An 18766-nucleotide genomic window follows, 5' to 3' on the forward strand; every position below is an offset into this window, starting at 1 on the left:
CACTATAAAATTAGATGAGAGGCCTTAAAACTAAAAATTTACTTCGCTTTTAATATATATGATTTTGGAAATATTTAAGGACTATTTTTTCATGACTCTAAAATTTTTAAAAGGATTTTTAGTTAAAATACCAATATCCAAATCTTATAGTTTTAAATCTAACTAATTAAGTATTTTGCACATATATTCATTCGATTGTATGTTTAAGTACTTTTGTATTACGTACAAACATATTTCAACTAATGTGGCTTATCTTTGTCCTGTCGATGTCACTGCTACTGTGAGCGTTGTGATCGCCGCCACCACCACACAACATGCTTAACAAATTAAATTAAAATCATCACAAACAGGAAAAAAGGAAAATGTGATGACAACAACAAATTTTAATCCTCTGAGTGATATCGTCGATTAGCCCACTCATCAGGTTTTCTAATGGGCGCCCTAACGTGTGACACCATTTTCGACTAGCCAAATAGAAATGGTTAGATAATTCCGCATTTGCAGGGAATCAATCCATGACTTAATCCAGGCAACTCTTCCACAAGTGCAAACTACTAGTACACCACCATTACAAAAAAAAGCTTGTTATACATTATTTATTTTAATTATTTATATTACTTATAAATGATGCATCATTTTAAAAAATGATTCTAAAAGTGGTAATTCAAATATTTTGCATCGATTAGTTTAAAACCGATGTAAACATTTTGAATATTTGCATCGATTATCATAATTGATGTAAATATGTGTCAATTGCAAAAAATGATGGTAATTTTAGTATCATTTATAAAAAAATAATGTTAAAATTAGTATCTATTTTAATAAGTGGTGCTGATATTTGTATCATTTATAAAACATAATGTTGAAATAAGTATCAATTTTAATAAGTGATATTAATATTTGACCCGTCCAAAACAAAAACAAGTATTAAATTTTAAATACATGTCAAATTAAGAGTTTACAGAAGACCCTTAATTGATGCAGCCGAATTTAGTGAAGCAACAATTGATGTATGCACACCCTATTATATAGAATTTTTTTTTAGTTTTGTCTTAGCTATTTTGTCGATGTCGGACAGATTATGATGAAGATGTTTATTGGCTGAGGGATTGGAGTAGACCTAGTTTAGGAGCGAATTCGTCTATCACAGATAGTAGTTATATATTCTTTCTATTGATTTAAAATTTGTACTATTTTTATAAGTGATGTTAACAAAAATAAATAAATATATTGATTATCTAATTGATGTAAATTAAACATTTACCATCAGTTTTGTTGAATTGATACAAACCAATATAAATTGTATCAATTAAAATTAACTGATGTAAAATATTTAATTATAGAATCAGTTATTATAAATGATATCAAACCATGTATATTTGTTTCACTTATAAATAAGTAATTTAAACTAATATCACTTAGAATTGTGATACAATTTAAGTGATACAATACAGTCTTTTTTTTTGCAGTCTTTTTTTTTTGTAGTGATTCTGTTTATGATATTTTTTCTTTTGGATAAATTTTAAATTTGCTAATCATAATGAGGATTTTACAAAATAGGAGACCAGGCCAGTCACTATTTTGATACGAAAGGCAACATCAGTAATGCTCAAAACTTTCTGCCGATACAAAAGGCAACACCAGTCACTGGATCTAAAAAGCGTGAAGGGGTTAGTATCAAAAACCCTCTGCCTATACAAAAACATTTCATGCAAACAACATCATCGAAAGATAGGAACACTTAATACTAATGTCATTTGAATTCGAACATGTTTAATAGTGCTATGTACTGTGTGAGATTATTTACTTATGTTTTAAAAACTAGTTGTTTCCACTTTCAAGACTATGATAAAACATGTAACTAAATTATAGCAATGGTGTTGTTATTTGTATATTTATGTCTGTTTGTGACAATAAACTGCAGAGTAATTCAGAGAAAGAAGATGTTCCTATGACAGATAATGTGAACGTTGGTGAGAGTGAGAGTGTTAATGCCCCAGGGATGCAAAAGGAAAGAAGGCTGCCGTGGACGAAGAAGAGGCCCCCGATGCAAGCATTTTTTAAGTTGACCCGGCGACGTGTGATGTTGACTTCGGCGCGGTTCAAATTGCAAAATATAGCAAAGCCAGAGCAGCGGCTCAGATAGTTGCCCGAGCAAAGAGTGAAAGAAATCGTCAGCTTGCTGCAACACAGAAGAGTAATTTCATAGGAAATAACACCGCAAAGTCGATCATTCCAGCATCGGGTTCTCACTCCGGCCGTGGTCGTGGATATGATCCTTTCGATCAAACCGGTGTTAAAGAGAAGCATATTACTCTAATGAAATTTGTGAAATCAAACCCATAAGTAGACTTCTCTACTTATGTTAGTAGACTTCATCACATTCTTATTTTCCTTTCTGACTTGTTCACTTATACAGTGCCTGGCCAAAATGTCCAAGACACTCTTCGATCGAATGATATTATATTCTACGGACACCGACCAAATGGCTAGCTGATACGGTTTGTGTTTTAACCTTTAATAGTAGACTTCATACATAGACTTCATACGTAGACTCCATATGTAGACTTATATAGTAGGCTTTGTTTGCAGACTTCACTCATGTATTATTTTCATCAATGTGCAGCACATGGAAGCTTATATTAACTTACTCAGGCTCCGATTAACCAAGCATCCTGAGTGGTTTGTATCCGATCGGATTTGCTTCCTCAACTCCATGTTTGCTACGGTTTGGAGGCGTGACTAAAATGACTTCGTTAACTCTGATCTGAATGAAGATGGTTCTGGCAAACTTCTACCACCAGGCGCGTATTCGTACTTCACAGGCGAATTACCTATCTACTGCCAGACTAAAAAGATGTGGACCTATGAAGTCGACCATTTGTACTCAGTGTTGCACATCAGGGGGGACCATTGGGTAGCTATCTGGGTTTCATTTGTGACGAGGCATATCACGATATGGGATAGTCATGCGGGAACCAAACATGCATCTGACGCCTAAATTGACGAAGATGTGGAGCCTCTGGCTGTTATGATACCCTACCTTCTTCAGACATGTGCACCTAATGAAGAAAAGTGGAGATTCTCCTACGCGCCTTTCACACATTCGCGAGTACCAGGTACGGAGACACCTCAAAACCATCAGAGTGGTGATTGCAGAGTCTACTGCCTGAAGTACATCGAGTGTCATGCTTTGGATTTTCCATTTCCTCTGCAACTTTGTGATAAAAACATCCGAGCAATCAGGGAGAAAATGGCTGCAGAGATCTTTGAAGAAATAGGTGCTAAGGGTAATGAGCAGTTAAATGCTACCAGACTGGATCTCTATGATAGGAAAGAATAGGGTATCTGTTTTTTAAAACTAACTTTGTTTTTATGGCAACTTTTGGGCTACTTGCATAAATGACCTTCAATGTGATTGCAGGTCATTTTAGCAATTGGTAGATGATAGGTGTGGAAGTTTTTTGGCCAGCTATCGTATAATTAACATGCCAAATATGTTGTACTTTCGTTTAGAATATTGTAATTGTACTGAAGTCTACGACTAAAGTCTACGACTGAAGTCTACGACTGAAGTCTACGACTGAAGTCTACGACTGAAGTCTACGACTGAAGTCTACTAAGTAATTAACATGATTGTATTTATAACTACCGATTATCTACGTAACACTGAATCCTGTGAAATATTATTGAATATGGACTATTTTTCATGTCTACAGAAAAAATTTGGTAGAAGTCATAAATATACTATATTGCTTACAATAAATATAAGTTTACAAACGAAGTCTACTACATAAGTCTACTAGTGTCAATTAAACATAGAAAGCGAGACAAAAACATTAAAAATAGAGTCAACTAAATTCAACGCGGCCATTCATTTGCAAATCTAAGAATTGTTATCTAGAATATGGCACATTCCAACTTCCAGAAGCAAGGACTGCATAGTTTGTCACCATATGAGTCGACAAGGCTTTCATCATTCATCCAGCGCTAGTTTGGCAGATTCATACAAGCACAACTCCTTGATTGGGCCTTAGCAAAAACTTGGAAGACCGGTTCGTGAAACTCGTGAGGCTTCTTATAAGTACACAGAGACCTGTTGATGTGCTGCATAGTCTTCCTCATCTTCGTTGCCTCTGCCATCCATGGTTAAAGAGAACATAACCATGGAGTAAGTAGCCATGAGGCATCCTCCATTTGATGATACTTTTATTAAATCAAACCCTGCTTGGATGCTGTCTTCATAGAATATTAGAGAAACACCTTGCAGGAATTGCGATGTAGGATTCCTACACTCCAAACAGCACCAAAAGAATGCGTCAACCCTCCCATGTTGATCCCAGACCCATGGAATGTTCAAGGTTATTAGATCAACAGCTCTTAAAAAACCCTTTTCATTAGAAACCTCATTTAGATTTTTGGAAAAAAACCCTTGCTTTACATAGAGCACCGTACGAATGAGATGTGTTTTTTAAAAGGATATCCCACAGAATGTCGGAAGGGAGAGAGTTGAAGTTTATCAGGTTGGACATCTTCTAGGGTCTGGAATGAAACTATAAGTCATGGTCATCGAGAATTTATAAGCAGATTTAACAGAGACAAACAGATACAACGGTTATATGCACTGTTAAAGTCGTTAAAGCAGTTACCTAAATGAAGTCGTTTCAAATCTAACCGTCAACCAAATTTCACATAGACTAATAGCGTAGACATACATAGTAGTCTTCTAGCGTAGACTTCCAATGTAGACTTCCAGAAAACAATAACAGCCTTGTCGTTCTATTCTGGAGCCTTCTTGTTATTGTCCTACTGAATCTTCGACGTCTAAGTGAGACACATCAAGTTTAGTAAATAAATCTGATAATATTATAATAGGACATTATTAGTTGAGTAGCTCAACTTACACAATTCGGTAGGGTATAACCAGGTTGCTTGCATTGTGAGCAGCTGTACAGTTTGTGCAACTTCCTTGGCTTCCTGCTTTTCCTCCTAGCAATTTCTAGCCATGGTTGCCACCGAGACTTCTTCCGTCTGCCTGGTTTGCGGCGAATATCTGGTGGCAGACATAGTAATAGTTGGACTCCTTGCACCTCTGAAATTTGGGGAAATATGTTAGCGGAGTATGCAACAAACAAGTAGTTTTTCGAGTAAGTAGGACATACAAGGGAATCCACAGCTATCCCACCGGCTAATGCAGCTGCAATAGCATGTGAACAAGGGATTTTTTTTTTTTGATATAAAACACACCACATTCACACATTCCATTTTCCAAATCAACAAGACAATTAATGTTTCCTCCTTTCACATAGTATTTCCAAGTGTCAATTCGTTCCACCTCCATTGCATCTGCATAATATCCACGAATCGCCAGCAAATACTCAACTCCCCAAGTATTATGTGTTGTGAGACTCAAAGCATCCTCTCTGCGTTTTAAAAACCACCGACCAAGGTTCTCTCGTATGAAATCCAAGAGGAATGATATGGGATAGCCACAAGCCTTCTTAAGTGCAACATTTATAGACTCTGCAACATTGATAGTCTTAATATAGTATCTGTCTCCAACAAAATGAACTCGGGACCAAAGGGAGATATCGGTTTCTTCCAAATAGTCAGCGAACTCAGGCTTGATCTGTCTTAACTCTGCCATGTACCGGTTGTAGTCATAGAAGTTGTAAGCATAAGCCACACGTTTGACCAAGTACAGCAACTGCTTCCCCTTAAACTTTGTTACTATGTTATGTTGTAGATGATAGTAGCATATCCCTCGTTTAGCCCATGGGAAAACAGTTTGACAAACTTTCTTAATAGAAAGATGCCTGTCAGAAACTATCACCAAAGGATAACCATCTAAGACAAATTCACGCAGTTTAGAAAAAAAACCATTCCCATGAAGCATCATCTTCACTATCAACAATTCCAAAGGCTAAAGGAAATATCTGAAAGTTTCCATCTTGTGCGGTGGCCACCAACAAAGTACCTTCGTATTTTCCTGTTAGATGACATCCATCCACCACAATAACTCTTCTCATGTACTGAGAACCTGCAATCGATGCTCCAAATACGAGAAATATATATTTGAATTTGTTATTGGAATCTACATGAAGAGCTGCTACAGTTTCCAGATTGGCTTTGTTAACTGAATGTAGGTAAGCTTGGAGACCCGCATATCCATCTTCAGCTGTTCCCCTGACCAATTGTTGGGCATATATCCAAGATCTGTATGAAGTAGTGTAATCCATCTTGATGCCAAACATATGCTTCATTGAATCCTTGACATATTATGGTATAAGACCATCAATGATGCCCAAATGGCTTATAAACAGCTTGCCAATATACTTAGGAGTAGACTTTCCACGCTGAGCCATTCATTGTCCTATAGAACATGTGTGGTCTTTCACATATTTTGTCACCCAAAACGTGGATGCATCATTCTTCACACTCGCTCTAACCATCCAAGCACATCCTTCCACTCGACATTTAGCCACAAACAGGGTCTTCGTAGACTTCTCTGTTTTAAAAGCAAATTTTAACATGATCGCAGTCAATCTAACCTCTGATAACAGCTTGTCATTTGTAGGGAAACTTGCCCTAACATATATATTATCAGACCATGACATGGGCGTGCTTCCTGTTTCACCATATCGGTTTCTGACATTATCAATACAGATTTCATCTTCATCATCATCCTCTTCTTTCACTTTACCGTAGACACTGTAATCTTCTCTTCTCCATCCTCGTTCTCATCAGAACTAGCTGCCTCATCATCGGTAGAATGTTCTGAATTTTCCTCAGACTCCTCACCTAAATCATCATCTGAGCCTTCACGGTTCTCCTCAGTATCCATCTCCAGTCGACTGGACACATAAAGGCGTACCATATGCACTCTGCTTAATGCAATCAAGCTTGAAACTTGTCTGTCATTGGTGACATGCATTGGAGGTGTATCTGGAGCCATAGTTTGCAACATAGAGTCTGGTAGTGAGTAGGTTAACTCGATGAGCTCAGTCTTCTTGTCCAAGTTATAATCATCTCGCGCCATCTCAGTAAGCTCCCCCAAGGTGCAATCATCGTTCAAAAAAAAACATTCTTCCATCTTTGCCCATGTCAACCACAAAATGCCATGAATTCTCCTCAATCTTCCATTCCCCGTACACAACAGGAATTTGAGACATTCTCTGAAAAAATAACCAGATAAACCATATTAGCAAACACTGTAGAAAGACTTTTGTAGCAAGAGTAGACTTCTCCCGCAAAGAAGACTTCAAACGTAAACTGGAGGAGAAGTCTACTTTTTCATAGTGAAGTCTACTAAAGAAGTCTACTTAAAAACATGTTATTTTTGCAATTGACCAATCCGTTGACTTTTCCTTCTGTAGACTTCATAAGTGGACTTCTGGCCAAAAAGTTACTTTAGCATTTGACCGAGCCATTGACTAACAAAGTAGACTTCTATTGTAGACTTCACAGTTTACTCAAAAAAAAATATTCCTTCTAAGTTTGACCAAAAAATATAAGTAGACTTCCCTAAGAAGTCTACACTTTTTTGTGAAGTATACTAAAGTTTTTCGGAATTTTTTGAATTTTTTTTTTTTAAAACTTTAGTCAAACACTAAAATGACCTATACATTTTTGGTCAAACTACAGAAGTAACTTTAACGTAGACTTCTTATGCAGATGTAAACAGTAGAATTCATACGGAAGTCTATATTAAAAAGTCAAAATACGGTCAACTACAAAAATAACCTATTTTCTTTCGTAGACTTCTTAAGCCTTCAAACGAAGTCTACTAAGTTTTTTTTTGTTTTCAAAGGATATCGAGTAGACTTCTCGTGAAGTTTAATGAAGTCTACTTTTAAGAAGTCAATTGCAAAAATAACCTTATGTTGACTAGTAGACTTTAATATACTTTACGAGAAGTCTACTTTCGCGATATGAAAACTGAAATGTGGAGAAATTGAAGTGTGACGATTACCTTTAACAAAATTGAGCTTGCCTACGGTTCTCTTAAGCACACAAAACTCAGGATTTCACCAAAAATAAACAACCTAGGTGTCGAGTAACCAGAAATCACCGAAAATGCATGGACTTTTGCATTGTAACTTAGCCCAGATGTTTTGGAGAAGAAATTATGAAAGAATGAGCAAGGTTATGAGTGAATGAGCTCAGATATTTACTTATTACAGCTTTAAAATTGGTTGAGAAACATTTATTCCCATTTTGTGGTTGTTCATGGTGGTTGAAGGAATTGAAGAAGATGGCATTCTCGTAATTAAAAGGTATTTATGAGGATCAAGGAGACTTTAGCCAAATTAAGGAAAAATCGAACTAACAGATGTATAATGGCATTTTCGTTAATAGTTTGAGTGGAAATGATAAAATTGTGACAAAATGACAAAAGTTGGAGAGAGAAAAAAAAGAGGTTAGTTTGGTGTTTAAACTTTAAATATAGGTTAAATCTGAAACTCTCCCTTTTAGTATTGATCTTGAAGCATTAATTTAGACATTGTATCTTTTATTATGGAGCAGTGCTAAATACATTAGCCTCGAATATCCTAAACTCGATGACTATGTAGACAAGCATTAGATAATTAAATTGAGTCATATCATTTTGTTTTTGGTGGCTTTATAGTGTTTAGTTCAAATTCTTAATTCTTTTGATCTAATGTTGTGAAAAGAATAGAATGAAGAGTTAAATAGAGCAAATTTTTCTTCAAACTTATATTTCTCATATTTTATTTTGTTTATTTTCTTTTTATAAAAAAATAATTGCACCAGTTATATCTATTTTATGTCTATATTTTGATACCCATTTTATAATAGTTTACATATTATATAATTTATATATATTATATAAAAAAATACACATATACATATAGTGTGTACATGGATATCATATTATCGTGAAGCAGCATGTATATTCATGTAATTGCATCCACGTGTACCATATTATCATGGAGCAGCATGTATGTTCACGTAATTGCATCCACGTGTACCATATATGCGTGAATATGTTTATATATCCATGTAACTTCGTCCACATGGACCACATATTCGTGGATACGTCTAAATATGGATACATGTACGTATCCACGTGGACACAACTATATAACTGCATGTATGTTTTATCTAATTGTACGTATTACATATAAGTAAACTATCGAAAATGGTGCTCAAAATATAGATATAAAAGAGATATAATTGATAGTGTAAAAATAACTATGAAATTATTTTTTTTTTTAAAAAAAGAAAATAAACTAAATAAAATATAGAGAACATAAGTGTGAAGAAAAGAGAGGAAAGAGAAAGAAAAAAAGAAAAAAAATGTCAGAAAAAGGGAGATAAGAGAGAGAATGTGACTTTTTATTTTTAATTTGATTTATCTTTAGTCCAAAAATTACAAAGAATAAAAGAAGAATAAAATTGTAATATAGCCAATGTAAAAGCTGAAAAAGTATTATAGTAGCAGAAAGTGATATTCTGTGTAATAAAAAGACATAAAATGATATAATTTGGTTTGAGTCGTTTAGTTTGTTGGAGGCGTCATCTTTGTCGAACTCAACAACGGTGCGGTAGATGGAAGCGTTGGTGAGGAGGAAGAAGAAGGCGAGAGTTGCGGAGAAGAGGAAGAGCTTGTTGGCCATTTGCTATATTTGTGTATGTTTTGGTTTGAGTGAAGAGTGAAGTAAAGGGTCGGTTGGTTTTTATTGACAAGAGAGGAATTTTGCATGGAGATCACGTGTAACATTGCATGCATGCATTTGTATGTTTCTGATTGTGTGAGTCTGAGAGAGAATCTCTTAGGCTGTTGTCGGAATTAGGTGTTGGAAACTCAAAATGTGAGGAGTGATGAATAATAACACGTGAACTCACCTAAATTAGCTGCATGTTTGTCTTGAATTAATCCTTGAAATTGAATCCGAGTGCATATATAGCCTTATAGTTATAAATCATGATTCTCGTTAATTAATGATTGGATAGTAAAAAAATCATAACATCATGATGAAGATGAACCACCACGTTTTTCCGTTCGTAAAGACTTTGTCATTCATTATGTAGCTCATTGTCATCAGACTCATCACCCCAACAGTGAGTGTGAGTCAGTACCATATCAGTACATTAATTGATATTTTATATTACGATTGGATGTTTTAGTATTTTTATATTAGGTAAGAATTTGTGGTTAAGTAAGTCAACATTGGATAAGCTTGAAGTTAACTTAGGATAAAGTTAGAATATTTCCTAGAGTAATTAGGAAATACTTATTGATGTTTTAGGAGTTATCTAGAAAAAGGAAATTAGTAGTTCTAAAGGAATTAGGAGTCATCTATTCCATCTACTATATAAGGAGTTACCGGACTGTGGTATCACTTATGAGTTTGTGTGAGAAGCTTAAGTTTTGAGTGAGTTTCTTAAGCAATAAAAAAGAGTTATTTCTTTAAGTTTTATGTGTTTCTAATCTTTGAATTATAGAATTGGTATCAGAGCATTATCTAGAATTCAAACACCATGGGCGATATAATACCAACGAACAACAAAACTAAGAAAGGAAGCGGAGCAACTTCCATCCAATGCCCTATGCTTAGCACAACAAACTATATGGTTTGGGCCATGAGGATGAGAGTGTGTCTCAAAGTACACAAAGTCTGGGAAGTTATCGAAGTCGGGACAGTAGATGACGAGAAAATCAACTTGGCGATGGGATTATTGTTTCAATCCATACCAGAAACCCTTGTTTTCTACAAGTCGGTGAACTAGATACAGCGAAGAAGGTTTGGGAAGCAATAAAATCACGACATATGGGAGCTGATAGGGTTAAAGAAGCAAGATTGCAAACCCTAATGACTGAATTCGACCGCCCCAAGATGAAAGATACAGAGAATATTGATGATTTATCGGGTAAGCTATCTGAGATCTCATCAAAGTCTGCTGCGTTGGGAGTAAACAGTGAGGAATCAAAACTAGTCAAGAAATTTTTTAAAAGCCTCCCAAGGAAGAAGTATATTCACATAGTCGCATCTCTAGAGCAAGTTTAGATCTTAATGCTACAACCTTCAAAGATATTGTTGGGAAATTGAAGGCTTATGAAGAACGTATCTATGAAGGAGAAGAAGAAGAAGCTCAAGAAGATCAAACTAAACTAATGTGGACAAATACAGAGTCTCAAAAACGAAATTTTAATGGTGAAAACAGAGGTAGAGGACGCAGAGGACGGTACTACTCAAGAGGAAGAGGCCGTGGACGTTTCAATGGAGAAAGAGATCAATCACGAAACGTTGATCTATCGCAAATTACCTGTTACCGTTGTTACAAGCAAGGTCATTACGCTTCGAGCTGCCCTGATCATCTTCTCAAACTGCAGGAAACTCAAGAAAACAGCAAAGAAGATACAGAAAATGCGGATGAGCCTTTGATGCATGAAGTGGTATATTTAAACAAAGAAGAATTGTACTCCAAGCAAGTATGAAGCACAAGTCGGTGAAGAATACTTGTGGTACCTCGACAATGGAGCGAGTAACCACATGACAGGAGATTGCAGATACTTCACAAAGATTGATGAATCTGTGACAGGAAAAGTCCGATTGGAGACGATTCATTAACTGACATCAAGGGCAAAGGATCTATATCATTTGTCGACAAAAACGGTGATATAAGAGTGATAAAGAGTGTTTATTAAATTCCAGACTTAAGAAGCAATATAACCAGTCTTGGACAAGCTACGGAATCAGGTTGTGATATAAGGATGAAAAGAGATTATCTAACAATGCACGATAATGAGGGAAACTGCTTGTCAAGGCAACCAGATCACGAAACCGCCTTTACAAGGTTCGAATGCATATTACAGATGATGCATGTCTACAGCTAACAACAATGAATGAATCAAACAGATGGCACGCCAGGTTAGGGCATGTCAACATGGCTAATATCAAAAGTATGATACAAAGAGAGCTTGTAGATGGAATTCCACAAGTCGATATCGAGAAAGGAGTCTGTAAGTCGTGTTTACTTGGCAAACAAACCAGGAGGGTATTCAACAAGCTACATATCGAGCCAGCAAGAAACTCGATTTTGTACATGGTGACTTATGCGGACCAATAACACCAAGTACAGCAGGAGGAAACAAGTACATCTTTGTACTTATTGACGATCATTCAATATATATGTGGACCATCTTACTAAAAGAAAAAAGGGATGCTTTGGACAAGTTCAAAAGATTCAAGAGTTTAGCAGAACAAGAAGCTGGAACAAGACTACAAACCTTTAGAACAGATAGAGGAGGAGAATTTGTCTCACAGGAGTTTAATGATTTTTGCGATAAACATGGAGTAAAATGTCACCATATATGCCGCAACAAAACGGTGTGGTGGAAAGACGTAACAGAACGATGATGGGAATGGCAAGAAGCATCATGAAACATATGCAAGTGCCAAACTACTTATGGGGAGAGGCGATAAGACATTCCACTTATCTCCTAAATCGAGTTGCTACAAGATCAGTTAAGGACAAAACTCCTTATGAAGTTTACCGAGATAAGAAGCCAAACATCAGCCAAACATCAGCCATCTTCGCATATTCGGATGTGTTGCTTATGCTAAGATGGAGAGTCCTCATCTCAAGAAACTAGAAGATCGATCAAGGAGGCTTGTTCATCTTGGAACAGAACCTGGATCGAAAGCATATAGGTTGCTAGATCCTCAGACTCGGAATATTATTGTCAGTCGTGATGTCGTGTTCGATGAATCAAATGGCTGGAACTGGAACTCTGGTAATGCAAATCAGCGTCAAGATGGAAGCTTTGAGATAAAACTCAGAAATTTTGGAAATCACGGCATCGAAACAGAGCAGTCCGAAGCAGAACAAGAAAAAGATACAGAGACTCATGAAGATGAAGATGAAGCAGATAATGATGAAACAATAACTTCTCATGAAAACAACGACTTTGACAACGAAACACTTCATCAGTCTCCACCAGTTCTAAGAAGGTCACAAAGAAAACCCGCTAAACCAAAGTACCTCGAAGATTTCGTTTGTCTTGCAGAAGAAGAAGGAGAGAGGTTATTGCTGTGTCTAAATGATGAACCAAGGAACTTCATAGAGGCGAGTGAATCAAAGGAATGGACGATGGCTAGTGAAGACGAGATCGCGTCGATTAAGAAGAATCAGACTTGGAGTCTCGTAGACTTACCACCTGGAGCAAAAGCGATCGGTCTGAAGTGGATTTTTAAACTCAAACAAAATTCCAACGGAAGCATTAATAAACATAAAGCTCGTTTGGTCGCAAAGGGCTATATGCAATGATACAGAATTGATTTTGAGGAAGTTTTTGCTCCAGTGGCTCGTCTTGAGACAGTAAGACTCCTCATTAGTCTCACAGCTTCTAGAGAATGGGAGATACACCACCTTGACGTCAAAACGGCGTTCTTACATGGAGAGTTGAAAGAAACCGTGTTTGTGTCCCAGCCAGAAGGGTTCGAAGAAAACGGAAGTGAAGGAAAGGTGTACAAGCTGCATAAAGCCTTGTATGGCTTAAAACAAGCTCCGAGGGCATGAAATAATAAATTGAATCAGATACTTGTTCAACTACAGTTCAAAAGATGCTCAAAGGAACCGTCAGTTTATCGAAAGAAAGAAAAATAACATCTTCTCTTAGTGGCAGTTTATGTGGATGACTTGTTCGTAACCGGAACCTCAAGAAGTGTTATTAACGAATTCAAGGAAAGGATGGCATCAAAATTTGATATGAATGATCTCAGCAAGTTAACGTACTATTTGGGAATTGAGGTTCATCAATACAGGGGAGGAATATCATTGAACCAAAGAAGATACGCTTTAAAGATCTTGGAAGAGTCTGGAATGGCAAACTGCAATTTAGCACACACACCAATGGAGAACGGAATACATCTATCGAAATCCATCGAAGAGAAGGAAATCGATGCTACAAAGTACATGAAGACAATCGGATGTCTTCGTTACTTGATCCACACACGACCGGATCTATCTTTTGCAGTAGGAGTTCTTAGTCGCTATATGCAGGACCCCCAAGAGTCTTATGGAGCTGCAATAAAACAGTGTTTGCGGTATCTACAAGGAACTACTGAACTGGGTTAGAGTTCAGGTGCTCAAGGTCAGAGATACCAAACCAAAATTAGTTGGTTATAGCGACATTTCACACAATGTTGATCCGGATGATGGGAAGAATACAGCCGGACACATCTTTTATTTTGGAGAGAGTCCAATCAGCTGGTGTTCTCAGAAACAAGAAATTGTGGCTCTATCATCTTGTGAGGCTGAGTTCATGGCAGAAACAGAGGCAGCAAAGCAAGCAATATGGTTGCAGGATTTACTTAGTGAAGTTACTGGTTCACCGAATGAGAAGGTTGCTATAAGAATCGACAATCAATCAGCAATTGCACTAACCAAAAGTCCTGTCTTTCATGGAAGAAGCAAAACACATTCATAGGAGAGTTCATTTCATAAGAGAGTGTGTTGAGAATGGACAAGTTGAGGTTGAACATGTTCCCAGCAATGAGCAGAGAGATGACATTTTGACCAAAACTTTAGGAAGGATCAAGTTTAAAGAGATGAGATCTCATTGGTGTGCAAGTTTTGAAGAAAGATGACTTCAAGCTTAAAGGAGAGATTGTTGGATAAGCTTGAAGTTAACTTAGGATAAAGTTAGAATATTTTCTAGAGTAATTAGGAAATACTTGTTGGTGTTTTAGGAGTTATCTAGAAAAAGAAAATTAGTAGATCTAATGGAATTCGGAGTCATCTATTCCATCTACTATATAAAGAGTTACCAGACTGTGGTATCACTTATGAGTTTGTGTGAGAAGCTTAAGTTTTGAGTGATTTTCTTAAGCAATAAAGAAGAGTTATTTCTTTAAGTTTTACGTGTTTCTAATCTTTGAAATCTAGATCAGAATGTGACCCCTCATTATTTCCAGAGTTGATTTCTCTTTTCCAGGCCCTCTTGAGAGCTTGAGACCCATTCTGAAGGACGAAACGTATAAACTAGGTTAGGTGCCGTTAGTTGCAAGAAAATGATATTTTAAGGGTTTTTTTACCTAAAGATTTGATCATGAAGCTGAGGAAGCGATTTTCAGGTTCCCAAATTGAGGGAATTGGGAACCCGAGGAAGAAGAAGAAGAGGTCGTGAGGTGTAACGAAAACGGAAAATGTTTAAGTTTTTTGGGAGAAAATGGGTTTTGTTTCACCTCAATGGAGAAAAGGGTCATAGAAGAAAACGATGAACTACGACGCAATTCCATTTTTGGAGCTCCTGAAATTTAGCCAATCTTTTCTTTTAAATTTTGGGCTCTGAAACTCCCTTTCTCTCTCTCTCCTCTTATTTGTCTCCTTCTACCTGTTAGCGGTTAGTTTTGGCGGGAATGTATAAGGGTATTCAAGAAGAGAATGTCTCCTGTACTATGGAGTGGTTATGTTGATAAGCATGTAGAAATATTGCAGAATCTAGTCTCCAATACAAATATTGAAGATAATTGGTTATAAATTTGTATTGAATGATAACATCTAAGTTATTCAATCCTGATTTTTTAAAAAAAAAAATCAATGTTGTTGGTTAATTATAATATTTAAATGTCTTATTATTGTTTTCTCTAATATTATTGACTTATATAAAAAAACTCATAATTTCTCAGTTAAACTTAAATTTCATAATTTCATAAAAACTCATAATTTTATCATTCCCACGCGTAGCTACTGGCGGTGAGGGAGTTACTTAAAAAAAATAGCTCCGTGAGTGGGTCAATTAACTCCAGTAAAATTTATAAATATATATTTTTGTTTATATTTTATGAGTTATCTGAACTCAAGTGTGTATATTAACCTCCATGACTTTAGGTCTAGTCCTCTAAATAGGATATTGACATTTGTTAAGTTCTATAAATAGAAATAAAATCACGAAGATTATGAATCGTAGCAGCTGTTGTGACCAATTAGGCAATAAGAAGAAACGAAGTATAGTTAGTTTGCTGCCTAAGTTTTTCTTCATTTTAAGTTTCGCAAAGAAATTTGCGTTATATTACGACAAATTTTTTCTACGAATTTATCAACATGTTAAAATATTATATCGTTAATATAGATTAAAATTTCAAAGCTCTAAAAATATCTCCAATAGTGAACCTCACAAAAGAGTTTTTAGCCATTTTTAATAATTAATTTTCAATTAATGAAAAGGTTGGAACTCCATAGTTTTTCCTCTTGGTGAACCTCGTTAGGGGTACTTACCCATTTTTTTTTCAACTGATCGTAACAGAAAAATTTTGGTAAATTGATGTGTGATTCTTGCTAAATTTGGTCACAAAAAGATCGAGTAAACGATTAACTGTAGCCATAACAACACTTGTAGGTGTGCATTTGTTGTTTTGGTGCTTCTTCTTTTGACATGGCGAAAGGTAGCAATGCTTAAAGGTCAGAAAAACAAAACTAGCTATGTCGGTTTACTATACACCATTTTGGTTCACCCTTTGAAGAGAAAGATCGGTTAATTCAGAGAATTGAAGCTTTAACAAGATGTGAGTGCTCTGAAATTGGGTCAAGCTCAACGAATTGCCACCAATCTTCGAGTTTCAAGTGTTATCTACTGTAACAGAATCTTTTCTCTCTGTTTTATAGACTTGGAAACTATGAAACTACATGGTGATTATAATGAACCTTCAGAAACTGAATTTCACAAATGCAATCCAATATACTCTTAAGCGAAAAAGAAAAAAAAACCGGAGAGAATGTATTCAATTGTCAAGAGAACTACCAAGCGTCGTTAGCTCGACTGGTAAAAGGACCTTAGGCAAGGTCACAGGATGGAGTGAAACTTGGGACGAAACTAATATTACATGAAACTAATATTTGTGGTTTTGGGGTTAGGGGATTATGGGCTTTGAGAACTCTGACCAACAACAAAATGGCCAACAAAGAGAGAAAATTCGAAAAAACAACAAGTACTTAGAGAACAAAACAAAGTTTTAATGGCATTTGAATAATAAAGAATATCTAAGCTTTGATGACTCTACCATAGAACTTGGCTTTCTCTTGAGCAGTCTGGAAACGATCGTGTCCAAATTTGGAAGAAACATCAATGAACTTGAGCCTGATCTCCACCATAGCAACTCTAGACGTCTGCTTCACCAATGACTCTCTCAAAGTCTCTATACCATTCTCCTAGTTCACGTCCAAATCCACTGCGTTTGATTCCACCCCATGGAGCTTGCGTAAAGCAAGGCTCTGAGCAGTTAATCCAGATAATCCCAGCTTCAAAGGCCTAACAAAGTAATAGAATGAATCATTCAATTAATGATATGTGGTTTGATCAGAACTTGTGAAATACAATTGGGTTCATTACCACATCAGAACCTGGCATAACATCATGAATAAATGAGAAGCTGATAAAAACTGAACCAATCCGCTAACAAAATAGTGTAGATAAAGGAAGACAAGTGCTCTCAGGCCTGTTTTGAGTGAAATATAAGTGCTCTCAGGCCTCCTCTTGGCCGCCCGCGCCGACTACTGCGATTTGGCGTATCTCCAAAGAAGAGATGAAATTCATGGACCGAGACACCTTGGATGCCATCAAGATGGGATTCGATTTCGCTGGGAAACTCAGATCAACTTTATCCTCCTCCTGCGATTTGAGATTCTTCAGCGCTGGCTGCTGCAAATCCTCCATAATCGTTTCGAGGATGAGAGAAAATAAACAAAAATAGACATTGGAAATTCACAGAAAAAAAAGCCAATAACAAGAAGATACATGTCTCTAAGAGACAGTCTCTAAAACACCTAAGAACCGGTTCTTAGCAAACTGGGCCTTTTCCTTTGTATTTTTTAATACCAGTTTGCCTTTTGGAGGTGGTTTTAGAGCTTTAACCCCTGTTGAAGGTGGTCTTAGAGTCTTCTGATGTTTTTGGTCAAGAACCCCTCTTGAATCTCTGTTGGAGGTGGTCTTAGAGCCTTCTGATGCTTTCTTTATCATCTATAGTTTTGTTTTTTAACTATATTCGCACGTATTATCACGCGCCCCCAAATTCTCTCTATAATAGGAAAAAAAAAACCTAAATCATTTTCTTTCCGACTCCGCCGTTGCGGTTTCATTGCCGGCTGCTTCCCGAAGCTCTTCTACAAAGGATCACTAACCTCAGACATTGGTGGTCCAGTCATCTCTTTCATTCTCCCGTTAGATCTTTATTTTCACCATGGTTACAGGAGAAATTTCAGTGACTGATTACGATTCAATGATACCGTCGTTGGAGAGGATAATGAACTCGATTACACTGGAACTAATTCACCCAGCGGCAAAACTTGCTTCTGGAAGCTCTCTGGTGACGAAAACAGTCCCTTCTACCAACAAAAACTCTCTAAAGCGCAACATTTCGGAGACTTCCGACATTGTCGCCGTTAACTCCTCTTCTCCAGATCCTCGGTGGCCTATTCTGAATCGGTAGTCGGCTCATTCCACTCAATCCTCGCTGCCCTTAGTAAAAGAGACTTTGCAGATTGCATCCAATCCTGATGCATCTCTTTCTGTGACTTGTGTCTCAAATCCGGCAGAATCCTCAGTTCCAATTGTTGATATTCCAGTGTCGTCATTCTTTATCCCTTGAGGTTAATCAGAAAAACTTGTTGAAGCTTCGAAGACTTGTGAAAAGCTCCCAGCTCCCACATTCCAGAAAAGTTCACAATCTTCTCAGGCAGTCGCTAATCCGGAAAATACACCGGTCTAACTGATAAGTGGCTTTAGCAGAGGATGTGAGTG

At 36.7% G+C, this 18766-nt stretch overlaps 1 protein-coding gene across 1 annotated transcript; it reads left to right on the top strand.

Moving 5' to 3' along the window:
* Positions 1 to 13719: 13719 nt before the first annotated feature.
* LOC112088375 (uncharacterized mitochondrial protein AtMg00810-like) lies at positions 13720 to 14106 on the top strand. Its single transcript, XM_024158642.1, has one exon. It carries the CDS (start codon positions 13720 to 13722, stop codon positions 14104 to 14106), a length of 387 nt encoding a protein of 128 aa, XP_024014410.1.
* The last annotated feature ends 4660 nt before the right edge of the window (positions 14107 to 18766 follow it).

This window comes from Eutrema salsugineum, unplaced genomic scaffold, assembly GCF_000478725.1.
Source record: "Eutrema salsugineum unplaced genomic scaffold, Eutsalg1_0 scaffold_14, whole genome shotgun sequence".
Taxonomy (NCBI): Eukaryota; Viridiplantae; Streptophyta; class Magnoliopsida; order Brassicales; family Brassicaceae; genus Eutrema; species Eutrema salsugineum.